At 47.0% G+C, this 24,057-nt stretch overlaps 1 protein-coding gene across 2 annotated transcripts in view; it reads right to left on the minus strand.

Moving 5' to 3' along the window:
• The window catches only part of OLFML2B (olfactomedin like 2B), a 31,256-nt gene continuing 7,199 nt past the window's right edge, over positions 1 to 24,057 (minus strand). The window contains exons 2-8 of one of the 2 annotated variants that reach the window (XM_033151228.1): positions 22,622 to 22,885; positions 14,735 to 14,842; positions 11,142 to 11,309; positions 9,402 to 9,618; positions 6,763 to 7,311; positions 2,331 to 2,507; positions 1 to 691 (exon numbers count right to left, since the gene is read on the minus strand). In XM_033151228.1, the coding sequence (XP_033007119.1) occupies positions 90 to 691; positions 2,331 to 2,507; positions 6,763 to 7,311; positions 9,402 to 9,618; positions 11,142 to 11,309; positions 14,735 to 14,842; positions 22,622 to 22,885 (2,085 nt within the window). In that variant the 3' untranslated portion in view covers positions 1 to 89. Of the gene's footprint in view, positions 692 to 2,330; positions 2,508 to 6,762; positions 7,315 to 9,401; positions 9,619 to 11,141; positions 11,310 to 14,734; positions 14,843 to 22,621; positions 22,886 to 24,057 lie in introns of both variants that reach the window. The other variant, XM_033151227.1, reaches the window with a different exon arrangement.

A 24,057-nucleotide genomic window follows, 5' to 3' on the forward strand; every position in this document is an offset into this window, starting at 1 on the left:
AACAAAACTTATTTACTCTGATTTGTACAATAAAAAAATATTTATTAAAAAAGGTGCTAGTGGCCTTTAAACATTATCTCACTGTGTCCTCAGTAAGCAAAGATGACTTTGTACGTGACCTGGTGGCCATTGTCCCAAGCGTAGAGGAGCCGGTCCTTGGGGTTGTAGTCTATCTGAGTGGTGTAAGAGTACTCGTTCTCAAAGAGCAGGCGGGGGATGATCTGGGTGTTGGTGTGTGTGTCAAATGCGTAAGAGATGTTAGCATTCTTCTTGTTGTAGCTGTCAATGGCGTAGAGGACACCGCAGATGACAAAGGAGTTGCCATAGAAGTTTTTGCGCAGGCCTGTCCGCCAGGTGGTCTCCTTGCGAGTGCTCAGATCATTGGCGTTAAGTTTGCTGAGGACAATCACCTCCTGGCTAAAGCCTTCGTAATTAATGGCTGGGTAAATGATCCACAGGCCATTCTCATCCACTGCAAAATCCACATCAGAGTGGCCGCGCCACCGCCAAGGGGTCTCCTCGTCATAGGCCACATCTTCCAACATGGCCCAGGCAGCCACATAGCGCTGCTTCAAGTCGTACTTGATGAGGTTGCGGGTGAAGGCCCGGTTATAGTAGAGAGAGCCATTAAAGACCGCGTGGCCTGTGCCCATCCAACTGTATGGCAGCTTGTATGAGTTACTCCATCGACCTAAGGGGCAGAGATCACAGAAACAGAGAACTGTAGGGTTGGAAGGGAAAGGGCCATCTAGTTGAACCCCCCACAATGCAGGCATCTCAGCTCAAGCATCCCTGACCGATGGCCATCCAACCTCTGCTTTAAAACCTCCAAGGAAGGAGAGTCCACAACCTCCCAAGGGAGTCTGTTCGACTGCCAAACAGCTCTTATACCACCCCTGATTTTAATTTCATTGGTTCATCTGTTTCCTATGGAGGCTCAAAAAGGAGTCTAGGAAACTGCTTTATACCAAATCAGGTTATTGGTCCATGTAGGGCGGTACCGGCCGGTCAGTGTAAGACAGTGGTGGGGAACCTCAGGCCTGCAATGGGAGTTAAAACGCTTCTCAATGTGGCTCTTGGGACTTCCCCCAGGCAACACCTCCTCAGCCACATCCCCTCAAGTCAGGCAAAGCTGATGACCTGCCACTGGCACCTCCCCTCTACTCTAACTAGGCCTGAAACCTGTAATTTATTTCCCAAGATCCTCCTCTGTGAATATTAATGTTGAATATTCAGTAGTTTTTCTCTGAATATTCTAATATTTGCCATATATGCACCAGTAACTTGAGATACCTCAGTCAGTGCCGTGGCGTGAATGGGCACACTTTTTTGAAGGGGGTGCAACCTGGCACCCCACGACAGGCTCCTTCATTGGAGCCTGGCTCCAGCGCACGAACGAGCTGCAGGGACAGGCAGCTTCCTTGCCCCCAACACCACCAGCGGCAACTCCATACCCAGGTCAAGCCTGACCAAGGGGTGGAGAGAGGAGAGTGGGCAGCAATGCTGCTGCTCACTCTCCTGGGCTGTGGTGTGTGCAAGCCCAGCCGCAGCTCCATCCCTCGGTCAGGCTTGACCCTGGGGCGAAGAGAGGCACCCGACTGCACCAGCCTTATCCCAGGAGGGGCTGCGGTGCGTGTGCTCTGGGTGTGTCTTGCAAGGCAAGCTGCAGGAGGCTCCCTCCACGCACTGCACCCCTTGGGGTGCACCCCACATTTCTCCCATGCGGCCTGAGATTACGCTCCACGGCTGATCTAAGTTATTTGATTTCATTATTTGACAGGTGGTAGTGTTTTAGCTGGTATTAAGAATATCTTATAGATGTTATGTAATGACATTTAATATTTGACAGTGGACAACTTATATGAGATTTCATATTTGACCCTGCAAAAATAAAATAAAAATCGGGTTATGCCAATACATCTAAGGTGTTCAAAATCTGAGGTGAAGGTCCACATTGAAAATTTCCAAGTTTGGAAGATTTCAAGTATTTGTTTCAGCCGTAGTGTCCAGTGATATTTTGTATCACATCAAACGGATGAAGGAGCGTTTTTTTCTGGGCGTTTTAAGTGGGAACAACCTATGCTGGAAGGACTATTTTGGGCCCCCTTAATTTTCTGATCTGCAGTTCACTAGCTTCGAAGACTTTGTGCTTCTATGCCCATATTAGCCTCAAACTGCTGAATCAACGCTACCCATCTCCATCCCACCAGACTCCTTAATGGCCCTAATCTGGGGCAATTCACCATTGTGCCTTGGCTTTGCTCTGAATCCACCCAGGACCCACCACTACCACTCAGCCTCTCTCTCTTATCACACAGCACAAGGCAGACCTTGCTTGAAGCTGTCCAGGTTCCGAAACTCTACCAGGGTGTTGCCATAGTAATAGTTGGTGACATAGATCCGCTCGTCCTTGGCAAGGGGGTCCTTCATCCAAGCCCCTTCATTCCGCCCATACGTGTTCTGGGTCGTGGGCCCAGAGACAGTAGACAAGGTGTCCTTGCACTGGCCTGTTAATAAAGCAGAGCAGCAAATCGTGAGAATCACAACAATACCTTGTAGCACATTTGAAGCGTTCAGAGTGTTCCAGATACACCAATTATCTCAGTAACCTTTGCCTCAACCTGACAGGTGGACAGGTGAGGGTGAGCATAGCTTGCCGCTTCCGGGAAGCTGTTGAGCTGGTGGGAAGTGGAGCTGGATGTGCAGTGGAGAAGGAGAGGCAAGAGCTTCTCGCCCCACTTGCCACTCCCCCCCCCCACAATCGCCTTTCCCTTCAACATGGCACACACAAGTATGGGAATTGGCCAGTGAATTAAAGTGATGAACAGCTGAAAGACAGGGCCAGCAGCAACAAAGCGAGCTATTCATCTCCTTATGACATACTTTATTATCCAGTTATTAATACCTTATTGATCAGTTATGGGGGGCACTGTGTACAGTGGTTCTGGCCCTACCTATGGGACGAAATCTAGAGAGTAGCATTGGGAAGGGGTTTTTCTGCTCCCTGGTGGGCATGCTATGGGGTACTGCAGGGCAACAGCTTATCTGCTATTTAATGCAGGCAACTCCCATTTTGTGCGCATTCAAGGCATGTGTGGCTGCTGACGCATGCACAGTTTTTGGCCCTGGCTTATGTGCGCCCCACCGATGTGTGTGATGATGTGCAGCGCAACCCCCATGCAAATGGGGAGCTGCCTGTATTTCTATGAAGCTGCAGGGAGCAGGCAGTAGACGTTTGGGGGCCCTCAGTATGCCAACACTCAGCTCTACTTCTCTGTAACATCTGAATTCACGCAGAGCCTGAATCCTGGCAAGATGGAGGCACTGTGGGTGAGTAGTTCCTAAGGCAGAGAAATTGGTCAATTGCCTGCTCTGAACGGAGTTACACATTCCCTAAACGAGCAGGTTCACAATCTGGGGTTGCTTCCGGATCCAGGCTTGTCACTGGAGGCCTAGGTAGCCTCAGTGGCTAGGAGTGCCTTTTACCAACTGCAACTGATATGGCAGCTATGATCGTTCCTGGACTGGGAGGGCCTGGCCACAGCAGCCCATGCCCTGGTTACTTCAAGAGAGGATTACTCAAGCAGTAAATAAATGTTGTGGAATACATGAATAAATAAATAATATTAATAAACATGGCAGGGTTGGCACAGAGGATGTGCCATATACAAAAATCTTTCTGGACAGGGTCATAGCTTGCCAGTAACCAATGCAGCCCACAAAACTCAAGAACTTAACATTGTCTGTAAAGCAGATAACAGACCCTGGTCCATGGCCTTTAAAATAGCAAGACGAGGCACCAGATAATTCTCCTCAGAGTGAGTCAAATTCTAGGAGTCCCCTGCAGATCAGTGGCAAAGGAATCAACAGGAAATACTTGCATGCATTCTATCATTTTGCAATTTCTGTTCCTTATTCTGCTTCTGGTCAATTCACAGAATTTAGTTTTCCTCATATAATGTAGTGTTTGGTGCTCTCTCTCTCTCACTCACATATGCACACACAGAGGGGGGGGGGGAGAGAGAGAGAGAGAGAAGCCTTTAGCTTCAGCTTTAAGTGATTTGCTTGCTTTCTCCTTGCTTGTGAGTGCCTAACAGAATTTGCTATATATTTCACTTCAGTTGCACAAGCTCCTTTTGGAAAACAAAAAGGAACCTGGGCTGCCATTGCCCTACATCAGTTTATTTTACCAACAATCTCCTGCCACCCATCTCTGTGTCTTTATAAGCGTAGCCTTTCTGCTGTCACAGGCATGCGAGAGCTGCTTCTCTGGCCCCCGATTCCATGTGGCTGAGCAGGGGGCGTGAGTGTGGTGCTTTTCTGTGCCTGTAGTTCTAATAAGCATCAGAGACAGGCAGTTCAGACGACAATTGCAAAACTCTTAAGAAACTTCAGAAGCTGCCTTAAATCAGGTCAGACTATTTGTCCATCTAGACTAGCATGGTCTACCTTGGCTGGCAGAAGTGCATCATCTTTCACAGCATCTACAACCTGATCCGATGGGAGATTCTAGGGATGTGCTCGGCCACTGAGCTACAGTGCTATATTGCCTAGCCCAGGGGTCTGCAACCTTTAAGACCAAAAGAGCCACTTGGACCCGTTTCCGAAGGGGAAAAAAAACCTGGGAGCCGCAAAACCATTGCGACATTTAAAACAAATATAACACTGCATTTTATTTTTAAAAATCCGATTTAAATTAAGAAAAATCCTATTTAAATAAAAAAAATCCTATTTAAATAAAAAAAATCTGATTTAAATAAAAAAAAATCCATTTTTTTTAAAAAAAAAATCATTCATTTTTATCCACCCTGGGGACCACTACCAGGTCACAGCCTGATCCAAGGTGGGTTGCAACAGCATACAAATATTTGATTTGTTTTTTTTTTTGTTTTTTTAAATGAGTCCTCAACTGCACACTTGTGTTAAATGTTTGTCCCATGTCTAATTGAAGACTGCTGGCTTTAACAATAATCTTAGTGTCTTTTACTCTTAATATTTCAGACCAGAGGCTATGTTCACCTCTTCCAACCTCCTCTCTTGCTAAATAAAGCACAGAATTGCACCAGAGAAGCCTGTGATGTTTGTGCTGACTTGCATACAGGTGGCTGTAGTAGTTCGTAGTGTTCAAACCTTTTTAGGGGAGTTCCCTGCCCCCTTAATGACAATGGCGATAGATTTTGCACATGAACACAGATCCAAGTTAGGACTCCTCTCTTCCACGCCAACAGGTGCTTTGTCAAGGCTCCCCTAACACACACTCAGGACAGAGGAAAAACTGCAAAACGTCCCGGCCTTGCTCCGGGGCGGAGAGAGATGCGCGCCCGCGAGAGCGCGGTCTGATGCTGCGAGCGGAACCAGGAGCAAAGGAGGCAGCGGCGGGGAAACAGGCGCCGCTTCCTCGACCATTTTTAAAAAGAGGGCTTCCCCCCTCGCCCTCACCTGCCACCCGCCGCCCCTGGCCCAGCCCGCAGCTGCCTACCTCGTCGTCGCCTCAACGCAGCAGCCAGCAGCCTTCCGAGAGGAACCGCGGCCAGCCCGCCCCCGCAGTCCCACGACCCAGCCGAGGAGTCCTGGCCTCCAGTGCCCGTGCGGGCACGTGTCTGAAGGCCCCCTTCCTGCCCCCATCCTGTCCCGCCTCCCAGGTGCCTCTGGATGCTGCGGGGTCCCACATACCCGCCGACCCCGGAGCTCCCCTGTCCGCCCCAAGGCCGCCTCCCACGCTAGGAAGACTCCCAGAGCTGGGCAGGGTTGGTCCCGCCAGGCAGGCTTGGGGGGGCGGCCTCTCCCATGGATGCCTGCTTCGGAGGCGGAGGCGGAGTCTTCAAAGTTCCCCCTCCCGCTCGCCCAGCTCCATCTCTTCCCGAAGGAGCGTGCGCGCCTCAGGTGCGCTCCCCGCCAGAGCCCTCAGCTGAGCTGCGCCACCTCTACTGCGTCCCCACCGCTTCCGAGCCCCGCTGCCCCGCTGTTCAAGGCCAGGTGATCCTGGGTACGCCCCTGAGCAGCGCCCTCAGCCTCCGGAGGGCGGGCCGCCGGCCAGCTGGAGGGCGGTCGCTTCCGCTGGCCAGCTGGAGAAGTGGGTGGGCGTATCTGCCCCGGAGCCCCAGAGCCGCGGCAGCCGTGTAAAAGAGCCGCATGCGGCTCCGGAGCCGCAGGTTGCTGACCCCCGGCCTAGCCTAATACTAGTTTTTTTATATTTCCACTTAGAGTCGAATTGTTTTACTCAATGTTACTCCAGGCCAGGTAGACAAGCCTGGTGTTTCTATATACATCTTTCTGGTGCATCAGTATTTGTGGAAAGAGAGCTTGCACTTCTTTCCTTGAAAACATCTCCCTGAACCTAATCTCCACCTAAAGGGCACCACTGGGAGCTTAATCTGATCAATCCCACCCCAGTTCTCTTCAACTGACACCTTCAGTATTCTATAGTTTAACTGTTGTCAACATTTGGTAGGTAGGTCTTGAAAACTCACAGGTCCTTTTTAGACCATTTTTGTTCTTCTTCTAAATTTACAAAAGAAAATGTTTCTGCATTCTTAGGGAATCCCCTAAATATGTGGAGCTTGCTTACCTAATGTTGAGGTGGCTCCATTTCTCTTCCAAACTTGACCAGCCAAGTTTTGTTTTGGAGGGAACAATATTACAGGCCCTGTTTACTTTCAGTCTGTTAAATGCATCGTGGGTGAGAAACAGCTCTACCAACACCCTGGTCACAAGTCTGGATTAAAGCAATATCCATGTGAGGGAAGGAGGACACGAGCTTACCAATGCTGTTTCGGATATCTTCCTCGTCAAGGCCCTGTGTGGGTGTGGTGGTGAGGCTGGGCCTGGCAGGGGCTGCAGGGGGCACCGCTTTGGTTGTGGCAGCTGAAGTCGGCTGAGCTGTTGCCTGTGTGTGGAAATTTGTTGTGGCTGCTTTGGACAGGGGGGGCTTTGTGTGAAAAGCATTCTGGGTTGCCGCAACCGTGGAAGCCTGTGTGGCAGTTTGAGCTGTTTTCATTGGCCACGTGGTGCCTTCATCCACCAAGTCAGTCACTGAGGAGACTCCAGCGGCTGCTGTGGGCTCCAAAGCCATTGCAAAATGGCTGCTGGCTGTAGGGAGATCCGATGAGGTAGACGCTGGTGTTGGCTCAACAGAGGGAGGCAGGATGGCAGGGGACAGTGGTAGCTTTATGAGCCTGATGCTTTGGTGAGTAGGTGGCTTTCCCACAGACAGCTGCTTCCTCGTGGGAATATTTGGCAGGTAGCTGTGTTGCAATAGCTGGTCTTCAATCAGCATATCAATTGGGTTCTCACCACTGAAATGCTCATCCTCTGCTGAAGACACAGAACAAGAAGTGGGGTTCACCCTTCCCTCCTGCGCCTTTCTAGCCTGTTTGCCTCCTCCCTGTGATACTACTACACACTACAGCCACTGGCTTAATGCTACATCTAAACCAGGGATTTCAGTTTGCTTTGTGACCAAAAAACCCACCACCCACAGCCAAGATAGACTTACAGGCAGTGGTTTGTAGAGAGAGAAAGAAAACCACAATCATTGATTTGGACATGCCAGTAAGTCAGGGGTCCTGGTTTGTTTGGGAGTGGTTGCAGCTCAGTAGTAGAGCAACTGCTTCATGTGCAGAAGGACCCAGGTCCAATCTCTGGCTCCTGCAGGTACGGCTGAAAAAGATTTCATCCAAGCTGAAACCCCGGAGAGCCTCTGCCAGTCAGTGTAGAGTGGACAATACTAAACTAAATGACATACTGGGCTGACTCAGTAGAAAACATGTTCCTCTGTGCACTAGCAGGGAGAAGACAAACAGCTCAGAAAGGCACAATCGCAATTAACTTCTAACTACGGTTTACCATGCTGGGGTGAACTGGGTCAGTACCAGGAACACATGGGGAACTCTGGCCTAACTGGGTATTCTTAGATGAACAATAGGAGGCAATTCCCTTGTTTCTCTCAGCAGGCCCACCTGGTGTACAAGCCTAAACATTCTCTTACCATTGCCTCACCTTTAAAACATCTTAAAAGTTAACCTCAAAAGAAAGCAATGTGCAGCTCAGTTCTTAGGAGCTTAAAAGCTGAGAATCAGGTTCCGTGTCAATATTAAATGTCCAAAATGACTCTGCTGATTGTGACCCCAGTCCAATGGAACTGCACACTGTAAAAGAAAATGGAATCCTCCTGATCAGCAGTTTGATGGGGGGAGGAAAGGAAGAGCAACCAAACCAGAACGCAGGTGCCCTGTTCCCCCTCCTGAACAGCTGGTTGGCAGGATTCCACCTTTGTTTCCTGGGCCCATGAAATGCTACTTGGTGAAGCAGGACATAACATAGAACTTACTTACATGCACAATCTCCCATCCAGCTACTGATAGGCACGTAGAAGCCTACATCCCTGTTGCTGTTCTTTGAAATATTATCAAAATAATTACAATATAAATTGGCTTTAGGATGAATTTCAGAGGCCATCTTGTCATCTAGTCGCCAGAGTGGCAGAGGACAGGTGCCCCACAGAAAGTGACTGGCAGAGCCAAAGAGCCCCAGGCGACTTCTACTGGAAGTAGATCCACACCCTGAGAGGGCATGCCAACAAGCACCCACTCACCTGCTAAAGGAGTAATGAGCCACAGGAGATAAAATTCCTTGCTGATACCTAAACCCTATACAGTGGCACCCCATGTTACACACGTGATCCGTTCCGGATCACGCTACGTAACATGGGCATGCTTAACACAAATGCCCCCCCAAAACCCGAAAGTAGTGCGATTTGAGCGCTTCTGCGCATGCGCGAAGTGTGCAGAAGTGTTCTGCGCATCCGGGGGTTGCGCATGCTCCAGAAACGCTTCCAGGTTGCGGGCCTTAACTCGAACGTATGCAACATGGAGCGTGCGCAACCCGGGGTATGACTGTATCCTGTTTCTGATCAAATTTCACTCAATCATAAAAATAAAACCTGTCCTGAAAACATGTACACACCACATACAATGTTTTCTGTGCCACAGCAATGGAAAGGAAATCCCATGTGCCATGTGGGGAGGGAGTCGTCGTGACATTCTCCTTCCTGGCCTTAAAAGGCCACAGCTGAGGCCTTTCTACATACCTTCAGTTTGGAGTAACTGCTTCTGTTTTCAAGATTCGGGTTTTCCAACCATTTTGAATTCCCCATTGTTTCAGGCTCACATCCCCATTCCTCTGCTCCCATTTCCCCATTAGTCCTTTTTAAAAAAACATCCTATCAAGAGGAGACTAAAATTTCACCTGCTATTCCCCCCCCCCCAGTGTATTATTCAAAGCATTGTATACAGAATTAAAGTAATGACAAGGGTATCAAGCTGCCTGTCAGCATTTCACTGAGATCCAGAATTCTGAAAGTGCCATTCTACAACCTCCCCAGTTCTGAAACAACAACTCACGTTCATCGAGGTCTTTTTCTGTCTCAGGATCTTTGGCCTTATAGTAAGTGACTCCTCGGATGATGGTGGGCTGGGCTGGAGTCCGGCTCCTTACATGGAGTTTTCTTGGCAAAGTTGACTTTGCCTCTGGAGCTGGTGGCGCATACCGCAAAGACTCTGCAGAACTGATTTGCTGAGAAGCCATTTCATCATGCAGGAAAACCTCTTCGTATTTTTCCTTTTGAGAAACAAAACAACATGTTAAAGTGTGGCCAGAGGACAATAGAGGGATTGTTTGTCAGTAATTATCCATCTGACCAAGGAGGTGCAGTTTTGTCTTGGATGAGCTGCATCCTCTGTTAAAGGAACAGGTTTGCAGTCCAGAGACATTGTTAGTTTGGGACATAATTCTGGCATCAATATCACAAAGCACTTTCCACCAACTTAGACTGATGTGCTAACCACAATCACCTCCTGGACAAAGGTAGCCTGGACAGTGGTCATTCATGCCCTAGTAACACCCAGGAACAAGAACTGCAATGTGCTGTATATGGGACTGCTTCTGAATACTTCTCAGAAACTCTACTTGATACTTGAACTCTCCTGCAATGAAGATCACAGCTGGCATGAGTTATGTGGAAGAACATCTCCTTGGTTACCGTAGGTTTCCCACCTCAGTCAACCCTGTCAACAGACTTCAAAATGAAACATATCTATCCATTAATGTAAAAGATACAAGTTTATCAAACACCTCCATCAGACAGGAAAATGTGGCTACATTTATTTTGATAAGATTTTTGAAATACTGAAATGTGAAAGAGATAGCGCCCACATGTAGTAATATAAATGTTCCTGTGTATTTTTGGGCACAGTTGAAAAGGCCAGTGTTAACCAATAACCTTCATCATTTAAGATCAGGGATGTTGTTCGATCACAGCTCCCATCATCCATGACCACTGGCCATGCTGGTTGGAGATTATGAGTGTTGTCAATTCAACAACATCTGGAGGGTCACAGGTGCCCCACCCCAACCTATCAAAACCACAAAACGAGAAACACAGAGTAAATGAACTGCTACCCTTTTAGTTAAAGCTATGGTTTTCCCAGTAGTAATGTACGGAAGTGAGAGCTGGACCATTAAGAAGGCCGATCGCCGAAGAATTGATGCTTTTGAATTATGGTGCTGGAGGAGACTCTTGAGAGTCCCATGGACTGCAAAAAAAGATCAAACCTATCCATTCTCAAAGAAATCAGCCCTGAGTGCTCACTAGAAGGACAGATCCTGAAGTTGAGGCTCCAGTACTTTGGCCACCTCATGAGAAGAGAAGACTCCCTGGAAAAGACCCTGATGTTGGGAAAGATGGAGGGCACAAGGAGAAGGGGACGACAGAGGATGAGATGGTTGGACAGTGTTCTCGAAGCTACTAACATGAGTTTGGCCAAACTACGAGAGGCAGTGAAGGATAGGCGTGCCTGGCGTGCTCTGGTCCATGGGGTCACGAAGAGTCAGACACGACTGAACGACTGAACAACAAACCCTTTTGTGGGAGCAAGCAGTCTTTTAGTCAATATTTTAAAGACTACTTGATTCACGAAAAGTGATTGTTGTCCCTGCTTTAAACTTAAATCTGGTAGCAGGCAGAATCTAACAGAATCCTGATTTCACTTTTTTTGGGAGCGATGGGGAATGGAAATGCAAAGTTCCTGGCCCTCAAGGAGGAGATTGCAGAAATCTGAAAAGGGTTAGGGCGTTAGCTTCACCTCAGTGAGAGTGTAGGCGGCGGCGGCATCCCTCTGCAGTGAACTCTGGATGTCAGCAAGGTTGTTAGAGATGCTGTCAGAAGAATTTGTCTTGCCTTTAAGATCCATCTCCTGCAAAATTTTGTCTGCATTCTCTTTGTGTTCCTTGGTGAGATTTCTAGACAGTTCCTAGAATGAGCACAGGGAAAGGAAGAACGCCGTTAGCACAGTGAGCAGTGTTCTACACATTAGCCTACAGTTTGTGGGATAAGAACTGTTAGAGGACCAGGAGCTTCCTTCCCCCACCATTCCAGCTCTGCCTTCCATGGCCAGTTGCCCTGAACGGGCCTGAAAGCCAGACCAACCCCAGTCAACAGCCAGAGGAAGAGGCAGCAATAAAACATTGCCTCCAGGAAGGGCCTTAACCCCACCCACCACCCTTTTAAATACAATTAAATGCATTGAGTATGATGTGTGGAAGCTTCTCAGAATCTTTGGGGTGGAGCAGGACAGAAACCAACAGAAACAGGTTTAGTTAGTATTGTACCTTGTGCTTGAACAATAACTGCTGTAGATCAATAGCGAAATATACTTTGTAGGCTCCGTGGGCTATGCCACACAGAGGGCTCCTGTGATGAGCAGCTGCGGAGCAGGTGCGGGAGGCAGACACTGACAGCTATTACAGGAACAAGGGAGTCCTTCTACATCAATAAGTGGTAACCTAACTCCCAGAGAGACAGCTGAAAATGATGTGCCTCCCCACTCTTCTACCCCCCCCCTGCCCCCAGTCAGGCCCACATCAGTAGCGGCTACCTCTTGTTTCCAAGAGGGCTCATGGAAAAGATTTCGAGGATTCTTTGCTTCACTGATGGGTTTACAATTAACTTGAACTGTCCCCATGATGCAGTTGGTGTAAGTGTGGTGCCACCACACACAACCCAGCCTTTCCCAGGTGAAAACAGAAGCTCTCCTGCACATTCTCAAACCAAGGATAACTAAGGCCTGAGCCTCAAAGTTGTGGAGCTTTTCTCGGGCAATTGCCTGATGGCTGCTCCGCTGCTGCCAAGCCTGGGCTGCCCACGCCAGAGCCACAGCCTGAACCAGAGCTGCCCACCCAAAAAGAAAGAACAAAATCTAAGACATTTGCATTAAAGTGTAAAATTCCCCCCCCCCCCTGGATAGGCATGTAGGACCTACAAAAGAGGACATGTTATCGGCATCCATCTGGCTGGAAGCACGATGATGCGCACACCTGGGACCAAAGTCAAACTGAAGGAGAATCACAGCACCTGCTGTGGCTGCAAGAGACCAGGAACTCGCAACTGCTGCCTCCCACGTTGTTTTTGCTGAGTTAGCAGCACTGAAGTGACCTTCCTAGAGCAAAATCCCAGACAGTGTGCATGCGAGGTCCTGGGCTGCCCAGATGACAAAACACAAACCATTTTTCCATCCGGCTGCCACCGTCATTTACTCTTTAGTGACCTGCATGGGGCCATAAGTGTTGGAGCACAGATGCAACAGATGATGATGCCTTGGCTCCCTGCTTTAAGAGCTAACTCCTAAAGACCTACGGGTGGGTGTGGGTCTCTTCTGCCATGCAGGGAAGCAAAGCACTTTGGAACAGGGGAGGAGGGCAACTCAGTCAGTTTCCCCATCTAGCCTCATCTAGGCTGGATAGAGATCTAAGTTATTTATTTTATCATAGAATCATAGAATTGTAGACTGGAGCCTCAATCCAGTAACCTGTAGCCTTTCTTGATATATGTGAAGATGTTTTATGACTCTGTTTGCTGTGTTTGAACTACTATATAAGCCTCTGTTCTGAAGTGCATCGGGGCAGACCTTCTCAACTGGCCATTGAGTGGAGTGAGCTCTGTCCTATTGCAATAGCTATAATAAATGCTGGGTCCCTAAATCCTGGTGCTGGACTTGGAAAAGTTTCTGTGGTTTATTCAAAAGGTGGCTGTTCCTCACCTGGGTAATGAACAAGGTGATGTAGAGGGGAATTCTTACCACACAATGTGTTGTTTATGAGAAATAGTCTCATAAGCACAGATTGTGGCAGCAGACTGCTCTCTTACACCCCTTGAGAATGGAACTCTTCACACAGGGAAACTGAGGAAGGCGGAAGCTAAAACGTTCAGCTGTAAGAATTCAAAAGTTCTGCTTCGTTAGTCACTACCATAGTCAAAAACAAACAAACAGAAGATTAACTGTGCTATATATTTGCAAAGGTTGGCGAGGAAATACCCAGTCTAAGTTTTTCTCATTTCTTACTTAGTAAAGCTTGAATCATAGAATTGTAGAGTTGGAAGGGACCTTGAGGATCATCCAGTCCAACCCTCTGCAACGCAGGAATCTCAGCTAAATCATCCATGACAGATGGCCATCGAACCACTGCTTAAAATCCTCCAATGAACAAGAGCCCACAAACTCCCAAGGGAGACCATTCCACTCTGTGTCCTTATCATCTATATTCTACAGTTCACTTGTGGCAAATTAACAAGTTCTGACTGACTTGAGGTTCTGTCACCTGCCTACAATGATAATTTAACTTCCTGCATCTCAAGTTTATTCCTGCATCTTATTATTACTTCATATTGCTACTGCTAAGCTCTTAATGAAGATGACAAACAGCGTTAAGGTGAGGGGACAACCCTGATGTGTTCTTCTCTCCAGCCAAGCATCTAATGATGAATCTCCATTAATAAACATTTGGGGGTTAAAAGAGCATATCAGAAGAGATCTGAACCATCAAGTAGATACAGACTGCAGCAAGTGAAGCTCCAAGTATCTTGGTCTCAACTTTAAAGGTCATAGTCAGAACTCTAAACTGCACCAGCAAACATACTACAAGCCACATAATCCTATCAATCAGCTCAGGCTATTTCTCTGGTTACTGAAGTTTCTGCACACTTTTCATAGGCCTCCCCATATAAGAGGGCATTGCTATAGTCCAATCTGGATGCAACTTAGGCCCAACTATACCATACATTTAAAACACTATTATACAACATTAACTGTCATGAATTCTCCCAAAGAATCCTGGGAGCTTTAGTTACGGGTGCTGAAACCCCTATTCCCCTCACAGAGCTACAATTTCAGAACAGTTTAACTATCAGTCCCTCTTCCCAGGAAAAAAAATCATAGCTCTGGGCCTCCTAATAACTCTCAGCACTCTTAACAAACTGCAGTCCCCAAGATTCTTTAAAGAGTTAAAGTGGAATAATGTCACATTTTCTGCAGACAAAGGGCATATCTTTATGCAACAGGTTGTAGGTAAGTAGGATTGCCACCATTTCTCCCGGCTCAAGCTCCTTTGCCTCTAAAGCATTACATAGATAAGTTAGTCAGGCAAAATTTATATTGGCATGAAGTGATGGGCTTGTATTATTTCTGCATGTCAAGCAAGAGGGCTAGAGTAAAGGGATGGAAATGCCAGGTGCCTACAAAATCTCATTTCACAACAGACTGTTCCCAAAATTGCTGTGGGACTCAATATTGTGGATAAAGCTGCCCACAGTAGGACATTGATCTGCAACTTAGCAGCTTCTACCAGAAGGCTTGTTCCTCTCTTGGGGCTGTCATGATGTTGTCTAGGGCAGCCATCTTACCTCTTCCAGTTTCTCCACTCGGCCAACCAGCTTCGTTGTGACAGAGTGCAGCTTGAGCAAGTCTAAACCATAGAAAGCGCCTTCTAGTATATCGATGACAGCTGCCAGCTGAAAACACATAATCATGGAACAGTTATGTCATTGTCTCCCCTCATATTTGCTTGCCTGAAAGTAACACAATTTGTGTGCTCTTTGGGTGAACCCTTTGAACAGCTCAATAGGCAAGAACGATCTCTCAGCTAAACCTCCCCTATAGGCCTGTTATGAAGATTGTTTTGTAGACTGAAAAGGCACAAGAGAAAGAATATCACATTTATTTCACAGTCCCCAACAGCGTTATTTGGCAGGGGTGTGTTTGTGTTGCACTACATGGTTGGGAAAGGGCCAAAGTTTATTGGTTCTGAAATGGAAATATTAATGGCCATACATAGTGGTATCCTGAGAATATATGCAAAAATGTTTTTTTCATAATCATCACCCCTATATATAGTGTCATCGGTGTACTTGGCATTTCTCAGAGCTTCATAAGCAAAAAAGACAAGGTTCGGGTCATAAGAAGCTTACATTCTAAACTAAATGGAAAACAGCCGAGGTCAGGAGCCCTTTGGGGAGCCTGGCGGCTTATTCTGAGAGTGGGGAAAGACAGCAAGTTTACTACTTTAGCTTCACCCTCAAAACGTGATCAAACCCAGAACTTGGGTTTCTCTGTCACATGATTGGCTGTATCAAATGCTTAGCAAATCAAAAGGAAGTCACTGAGAAAGAAAATGTTCTGCCCTGCAACTGTGCATTTGTGGTCTTTGAAACGACCACCTAAGAATCACTCTTCAAATGCATTTGGCAGCAACAACCGCAGAACAAGAGTCTCCACTTATATCTTGCTGAAAGAAATACAAATTGTAATTACATAAATAATTCTGTAATTTTTAAAACTAAAAGATATATACCCTTGCTACTTTTACGTTTCTGATCTACCCTTTTATGTGGCTGATGTTATTTGATTGTGTTTCTGTACTTAACCAATTCATAGCTTTTTCAAACTGTCCAGAGGCCTGTGTCGATGAGTGGTCATATAGAAATAATGCTTCCCAGGAATTTAAATTCTTATACTTGCTCAATCTGCCCTCATTTAATATCATTCATTACACCAGGGTATTTTGTTTTTCATTCTTCCCCAATATCTTAGTTTTATACTTGTTTGTTTCTAGGTCCAATTTATTTCCTTCTCATTAATTTTAATGTCCAAGTCTACAACTTTACTGTGTGATCTATAATTATGCTAAATCAGTACAGCAGAAAGTGTGCACTCTTGATGGAACCCTTTACACCAGGCATCCCCAAACTCGGCCCTCCAGATGTTTTGGGACTACAACTCCCATCATCCCTAGCTAACAGGACCAGTAGGCAGGGATGATGGGAGTTGTAGTCCCAAAACATCTGGAGGGCCGAGTTTGGGGGTGCCTGCTTTACACATTTTGATACCGAATTTTGTTCAGGAGAATTTACTCCATTTACAGCTGCCTGGCTTCTGTTTTCTCCTGTCCTCATAGTCTGTTCCTATCTTCTGCAATGTAGTAATATTTTATTCCAGACAAGGCCATGGGTAGTTTCACCCCTAAATTAACGCTACAGTCAAGTGTTCTTTGAATTTTCTCACTTTCTCTCTATCAGCATCCAAATTGCAACCATCGGTACTTTTATTCCTCTTCCACATGTGTGCAACTATAGGAAATTCACTGTTCTGATGGAAAATATTATATTGGAACTGACCCTGCAATAGCAGTTGTTGTTTTTCAAAAAATGAAACTAAATGGCATCTATTAATCTAAGCCCAATCCAAAAAAGAAGATGAAGTTGTTAAACAAATCTGAGGTGATGAATTGCTTCAAATTATGCTTGGCACAAGAGTGTTCTCGATGCCCTAGTTCTGAGCATTCCCAGCTTGAGTTCTAGAGCCAAGCATGTTTGCATAACCCTCTTCAGGGAACTTTATGAATTAGCCGTATGGAACATGACACAGTTCCTGGATGACAAGGAATCTGGCAGCAATTCCCTAGAAACTTCACAGAGGGGGAACTGGGCAATGGAGGCAGGCTTGAGACACAGCACTGTAGCAGACGATGATGCTCTCAGGCACAATACAACCGCCTGTCTCACACCTGCCAATAGGTGAACATGAATCTGAACATGTGAAGCTGCCTTGTGGAGTCAAGCCACTGGTCCATCTGTCCCAGAATGCTCTACTCAAGCTGGCAGTAGCAGTTCCAAAAACTCAGGGAAAGTTATTTTCCAAAACTGTGGCCAGAGATAGCTTTAACTGGATAGTCCAGGGACTGAACTTGAGACCCTCTGCTCCCAAAACATATGATCTGACAGCCAGCCAGCTAGAATTTGTTAGTTAACTTCTGAATTCCCTTCCAGAAGACTGCTTGCCCTTTTTTAAAGGAGGACTGAACACATTCATGGAGAGAATTCATGGCTACAGTCATACCTCGCGTTGCGAACGTGATCCATGAGGGAAGCATGTTCGCAACCCACAGCGCCACATCTGCGCACACGCATGATGCAATTCAGAGTCTCTGTGCATGCGCGTGATGTCATTTTGTGTTTCTGTGCATGCACAAGTGCTGAAACCCAGAAGTAACCCGTTCCAGTAGTTCTGGGTTCGGCACGGAGCACAACCCGAAAACACGCAACCTGCAGCGTTTGCAACCTGAGGTACGACTGTATTTGGAATGAGAGCTGAATTGGGCCTTTGTGCTCAAAGGCAGTGCCATAAACCATGAAAACCAGGTGCTGAGGGCCAAGAAGATGGGAAGGGCATCTCTGCTCTGTGTCCTGATTCTGAACTTCCAGAGGCGTCTGGGTGGAGACTGCTGCAAACAGAATGCTGGGTCTGATGGGCTTGGTCTGCTCTAGCAAGCAAACTTTTATGTGCCACCAAGATACGAAGTGAAGAAGAAGAAGAAGAAGAAGAAGAAGAAGAAGAAGAAGAAGAAGAAGAAGAAGAAGAAGAAGAGTTTGGATTTGATATCCCGCTTTTCACTACCCGAAGGAGTCTCCAAGCGGCTCACATTCTCCTTTCCCTTCCTCCCCCACAACAAACACTCTGTGAGGTGAGTGGGGCTGAGAGACTTCAGAGAAGTGTGACTAGCCCAAGGTCACCCTGCAGCTGCATGTGGAGGAGCGGAGACACGAACCCGGTTCCCCAGATTATGAGTCTGCCGCTCTTAACCACTACACCACACTGGCTCTCATCCTCGAGTATTTCATGTCACAAAGACTTCCCACCAGCTGCCTGAATTGGGATGCCGCTAAGCAAAGCTTGGTCCAAATTGTAGCAGCTTTCAAACATTTGCAATATTCCTCATTAGGCTGAGGTCATCCATTCATGTCCAAGGCCAGCTACATGCCACCTTGCTGCTTAGAGAACAAAGGAGGTGTTGCTGGTCAGGCAGTCAATTTCATCAGACAGTTCATTTGAACTTGCCCAGGCAAGAGATAGCTGGAGGCTCAAGTTTCATGTCTTTCAGTGTTGTGAGAAAAAACATAAAACAACCGTCTCCAGTTACATTTTGGACTGCCAAAAAAAAAAGGCCTTGTAAAGCAGAAAATAAGGAAAGACAACAATTACCAGAACAAGCGAATGAAGCTGGCGGCTTCCTGGTATGTGCCTTTTTCCACAGAAGGGCAACCCCAAATGAGTGTGGGAAGCCACTCAGAGGACAGCGCATGCAGGCCCCAAGGGAATGAAAGGCAGACTGCGGGAATGAAAGCAGGAAACTAAGTGGAACCCTTGTGGCCAGAGGCTGTCTGTATGTCTCCAAGCACCAGATGTGTATGGTAACACACACACTATCCCCATGGGCTTGTCGCTGCCATCATGCTGCCCTAGCAAGTTTCCAAAGACATCTGGTTGGCTCCCATTGCAAAGAGGACTGTTGGTCTTATCTTGCAAGACCAGACCCATCTTTAGCATGCAGCACTCTCAGAATTATAACTGTTGGGATATGCACACACAAAACAGAGACTAATTTGAAAGCAAGAGCTTTGGAATGCCACAAATTGGCAAAACCAAAGCCAGAATTGTGTTCTGGGTTTTGTTTTGTTTTTTAAAAAAAATAGGTTTTATTTCCAGCTGGAAGGGGCAGTGCATACTGAGAATGAGTCTGATTTTTCAGGAACATTCTTCTCTTCCTTCACCCCCTGCAGCTCATCACAGATCTGCCACAGCTACCACATACTGCCACGTACACAACGTCCCTCAGCAGTATCACTTTCCACAAAGAATAAGTGTGAAATGCGTAGCATTCCCTAGGCGTTGCTAAAGGGAAAGCATGAATATCATTAGTTGTGTTTTGCTGAAGCTTTTGCCAGCTGGCAAAGCAGAAATGTTCATAAAGCAAAACGGACATTCACACAAATCTAAGCAAGACAGTTATTCAATGACACAACTCATATATATAAAAATGTTCCCATTGCATGAGCATCCGACACCACCTTGCTCCGTAACCACTGGACCAAATCACATCAAATTTAGGACAAAGCGTAACATGACCATGGGGGAAGGATCTAGCATAATAAAAATTCAAAAAAACCACACCTGTCATGCCTAAAATATAGAATGAAGGCCAAAAAAAAATGGCGCACGCATTACGTGTCACCAGCAACAGAACTGAAGACTTTGAACAACAACCAATAGAAAGGCTCATCGCAGGGCAGCGTCACAGACTGTGCGCCAACCAAAAAGCCTCCTTCACCTCAGTCAGCCATTTTCAGACAGCAGGGACAACCCCCATTAATCTCCCTAGCCTCAGCCTCTGCCTTAGCGCCAAAAAAACAGTTAAGAGGAAGGCCTAAACTCTTCTTAGTAGTTTCAGCTCCAGGCAGGAAAAGGTTTTTAGGCCTGGGCCATACCATTCCTTATGGCTGGGGGGATGTAGGATGAGAAAGCTCAGCAACTATGCTTCGCTCCCTATCCTGTCTCCACACACAATCCTTTCTGCACTGCTGTATCGCTTTACAAACGAAACTCCAGTTATCAGAAGAGGAAAAAGCGCCGCACACAAATGTATAAGGACCCTACCAGTTCCCCACTCCCCCTCCTTGCATCGTTATGGTCCCTTCTGACCCCAGGCTCGATGCCAGAGCGGACTGTACCTTGTATCAGGTTTCCAGGGGGGGGGGAGATGGAATAAGTTGTGGGGAGGAAGGCAAAAACGGGGGGGGGGGAACAGGAGGCAGGCGGAAGTTCAACAGGAGAAGCTGTGGGGAGGAAGGTGAAAGTGGGGGGGGGGAGACAGAGAAGTGCCAGGCAAGAGTTCAACGGGAGAAGCTGTGGGGAGGAAGGCTAAAACAGGAAATACGGAGAGGAGGCAGGCAGAAGTTCAACGGGAGAAGCTGTAGGGAGGAAGGCGAAAACGGGGGAAAGACAAACAGGAGGCAGGCGGAAGTTCAACGGGATAAGCTGTGGGGAGGAAGGTGAAAGCGGGGGGAGGGAGACAGAGAGGTGCCAGGCAAGAGTTCAACGGGAGAAGCTGTGGGGAGGAAGGCAAAAACGAAATATGGAGAGGAGGCAGGCGGAAGTTCACCGGGAGAAGCTGTGGGGAGGAAGGCAGAAACGGGGGGAAGACAAACAGGAGGCAGGCGGAAGTTCAACGGGAGAAGCTGTGGGGAGGAAGGCAAAAACGAAATATGGAGAGGAGGCAGGCGGAAGTTCACCGGGAGAAGCTGTGGGGAGGAAGGCAGAAACGGGGGGGGAGACAAACAGGAGGCAGGCAGAAGTTCAACGGGAGAAGCTGTAGGGAGGAAGGCTAAAACGGGGAAAAGACAAACAAGAGGCAGGTGGAAGTTCAACGGGAGAAGCTGTGGGGAGGAAGGCGAAAGCGGGGGGAGGGAGACAGAGAGGTGCCAGGCAGAAGTTCACCGGGAGAAGCTGTGGGGAGGAAGGCAAAAACGGGGAAAAGACAAGCAGGAGGCAGGCGGGAGTTCAACAGGATAAGCTGTGGGGAGGCATGCGCTTTCTCTTTTACATCTTCCTTTTCCATTTCACAAAATGAGCCACAGCAACACGTGGCCGGGTCAGCTAGTAATTTATAAAGTGCTTTCTGAGTATTCAAAGTATACCACACTTTCAAATCTGTCACATTTATGTTACCCGTAACAGTTACCCAATTACAAGTGTGTGGATCATAGAATCATAAAGTTGGAAGGGACCCAAGGGCCATCTAGTCCAACCCCCTACAATGCAGGAATCTCAAGTAAAGCATCCATGATAGATGGCCATCCAACCTCTGCTTAAAAACCTCCAAGGAAGGAGAGTCCACCACCTCTTGTGGGAGTCTGTTCTACTGCCAAACAGCTCTTACTGTCAGAAATATTTTTCCGAATGTTTAGTTGGATTCTCCTTTCTTGAAACTTGAAGTCACTGATTCGAGTCCTACCATCCAGAGCAGGAGAAAACAAGCTTGCTCCATCTTCCATGTGACAGCCCTTTAGATATTAATAGGTTCCTCTCTTTCGTAAGGCCAAAACAGATCTACAAAATGACTACAGCAGATGGTGTACAGGTTACTGACCAGGTTAGCTTGGGGCTGAATTCAAAACACCCCAATGCCTCATGTTAAACGGGGGTGCCCAAACATCTATAAGTGTTTATCACCTGTTCGACAGCCGAGCCTCAAGAAAGGAGCACCCTCACAAGAAACGTTTCTCATTAAGCTTGCTATAGCTGAAGTTGTTTGCTCAATGGGCATTGTACAAGAATGCTGGTCTGGTCTGGGGACAAACAGCTGAGTAGCCAGAATGTGGCAAAGAGGGAATCGAAATAAATAAATAAAAATTGCCCAGTAGCACCTTAGAGGCCAACTAAGTTTGTTCGGGGTATAAGCTTTCGTGTGCATGCACACTTCCTCAGATACACTGAAACAGAAGTCACCAGACCCTTATATAACAGTCATCAACAGGTTTACTATGCCCATTGAGTCAATCACCCATCTCCTACTACCCTTCTGAGAAAACCCCACCCCACCCCACCCCACCCTCCCACTATATATAAGGGTCTGGTGACTTGTGTTTCAGTGTATCTGAAGAAGTGTGCATGCACACGAAAGTTTACACTCAGAACATACTTAGTTGGTCTCTAAGGTGCTACGGGACAATTTTTTAAATTTATTTCGACTGCGTCAGACCAACATGGCTACCTACCTGAATCTAGGAGCAAAGAGGCAAGTCTTCAGAGGAGGGAGTTGCTTTCAGGCAGGGGTGGGAAACCTGTGCTCCTTCCGATGTTTGTTAGCCTGCAGCTCCCATAATCCCTGACCCCTGGCCATGTAGCTCAGTGTTTTTCAACCTTTTTTGGGCAAGGGCACACTTGTTTTATGAAAAAAACCACGAGGCACACCACCATTAGAAAATGTTAAAAAATTTAACTCTGTGCCTATATTGACTATATATAAAGTAATTCTCTTGAATAGGAATCAAATAAACACAATTTTCCCCACGGCACACCAGGCAACATCTTGCGGCACACTAGTGTGCCGCGGAACAGTGGTTGAAAAACACTGATGTAGCTGCTGTTGATGGGAAGTAGAGTCCAACAATATCCAGAGCACCGCTGGCTTCTCACCCCTGTTTGTTAAGAACATGCTGGATGCTTTGGGGGGCTGCTGTTTTATACACTAGCACTTTATGGTTGTCTGACTGCTTCCCTGCCCCTCAAACCTGGTACATTTGTAGGTATCGTGTTTGTTTTCAAAAAGTCAGGAGCCTACAGATTTATCTCCTCAAAAAGAATACCAATAGGCTGCCTATTGCTTGGGAATGAGAAATCACAGTTGCAGTGTGTGTGTGTGTGTGTGTGTGTGTGTGTGTGTGTGTGTGAAATACCTTGAAGTCCTTGCTGTCTGCTTCTTGCAGTTTCTTCAGCCTGAAATCCCCCTCGCAGGGGTTCAGGGCGGATGGTGGCGCCAAACACGAACATTTGCATTCCGGTCCAGAAGTGATCGTTTCCACCATGTAAAAGTCCTCTGGTTTGGAAGCTCCTTCGTTAATCCTCTGGCAAGCGCCTCTGCCCAGCGGCTTCACCACACACTTGCACTGGCAGTCTCTGCCTTCCGACACGGCCTTCACCTTGTCATAGTCCCCTAACAACTAATAAAAGGGAAAGGAGGAAAAATAACAAGGTGGTCAGTTTGTTCTGAAAGCAGAATCTCCCCCCCCCCTTCTCTCCCTCCGCCCTCCTTGCTTTATGTTTGTTCTTGTGGGGTGTTTGGGAGAGGCTCAGACATTCTGAAACCTTGAAGAAATAGGTCGCTGGTTTAAAATATTGCTGACACTCACCATTTTCTGCTCCTTGATTATCTGGGAAAGTAATTTTCTTCCACCACCCAAAAACCCCCAAACCCCAAACTAGTCAACTTCCCCCGATGAACTCTCTCACTCTCTCGGGTTTTGGGAAATTAAAAGGCTGCAGTTCTCAAACCATGCATTCCAGGATGAGCTCATTTAAATTTAACAGGCACCGTCCCCCAAGACTTTCTCTTCCTTGAGCCTTACTGAAGTGAGCAGGAGTTACGCAAGAACTGTTCTCTTTTGCACCTCTCATTTACTTCAGGTTGGCTTGTGCAGGAGAATGGTCCCAGTGGGAACTGGATATGCTCCAGAAGGAATGCAGCCAAAGGGAAGGAAAAAAAAAACCCGTGTTCTGCTTGAAATAAAGTCAGAGTCAATCCCTCAGCAAGACCATCTTCTCTTGCAGGACAATTGTCCAGCAGGTATGTGTCGGCACCTTCCCCCAAGTTCTGGAGCAGACCAGGTGCATCCCACTCAGCCAAAGCAAATGTCCAACAACTGCAGATGCAACCCAGAGAATTTCCTTTAGGGATCAGACACAAAACTGAAGGATAAAAATAGGCGGAGCACATGTTTTTTTCTTGCTGTGCAAGTATGTGCTGAGACTTTCTGGGGGTGGAGAACTTCATTCAGAAGAACCGTCTGGGGCATAGCTGTCAACTTTTCCCTTTTTTTAAAGGGAAATTCCCTTATTCCGAATAGGATTCCTCACAAGAAAAGGGGAAAGTTGGCAGCTATGGTCTGGAGAGACACATCTGAGGGCTACTCCACACGCTACTCAGCAGCAAACCCAAGTCTGCCACTGAAGGTACATTTTTTAAAAAGAACAACTAAGACAAAAGGGAGTGACAAAACAATAAATACAACCTCAAATCATCAAAATTGGGTATATCTGATTTGAGAAAGATGGTAAAGCTTCTCCTGGTGAGGCATGAGGTGTGTGTTTGTCATATTCACACTTTACTTTTACA

This window comes from Lacerta agilis, chromosome 6, assembly GCF_009819535.1.
Source record: "Lacerta agilis isolate rLacAgi1 chromosome 6, rLacAgi1.pri, whole genome shotgun sequence".
NCBI lineage: Eukaryota > Metazoa > Chordata > Lepidosauria > Squamata > Lacertidae > Lacerta > Lacerta agilis.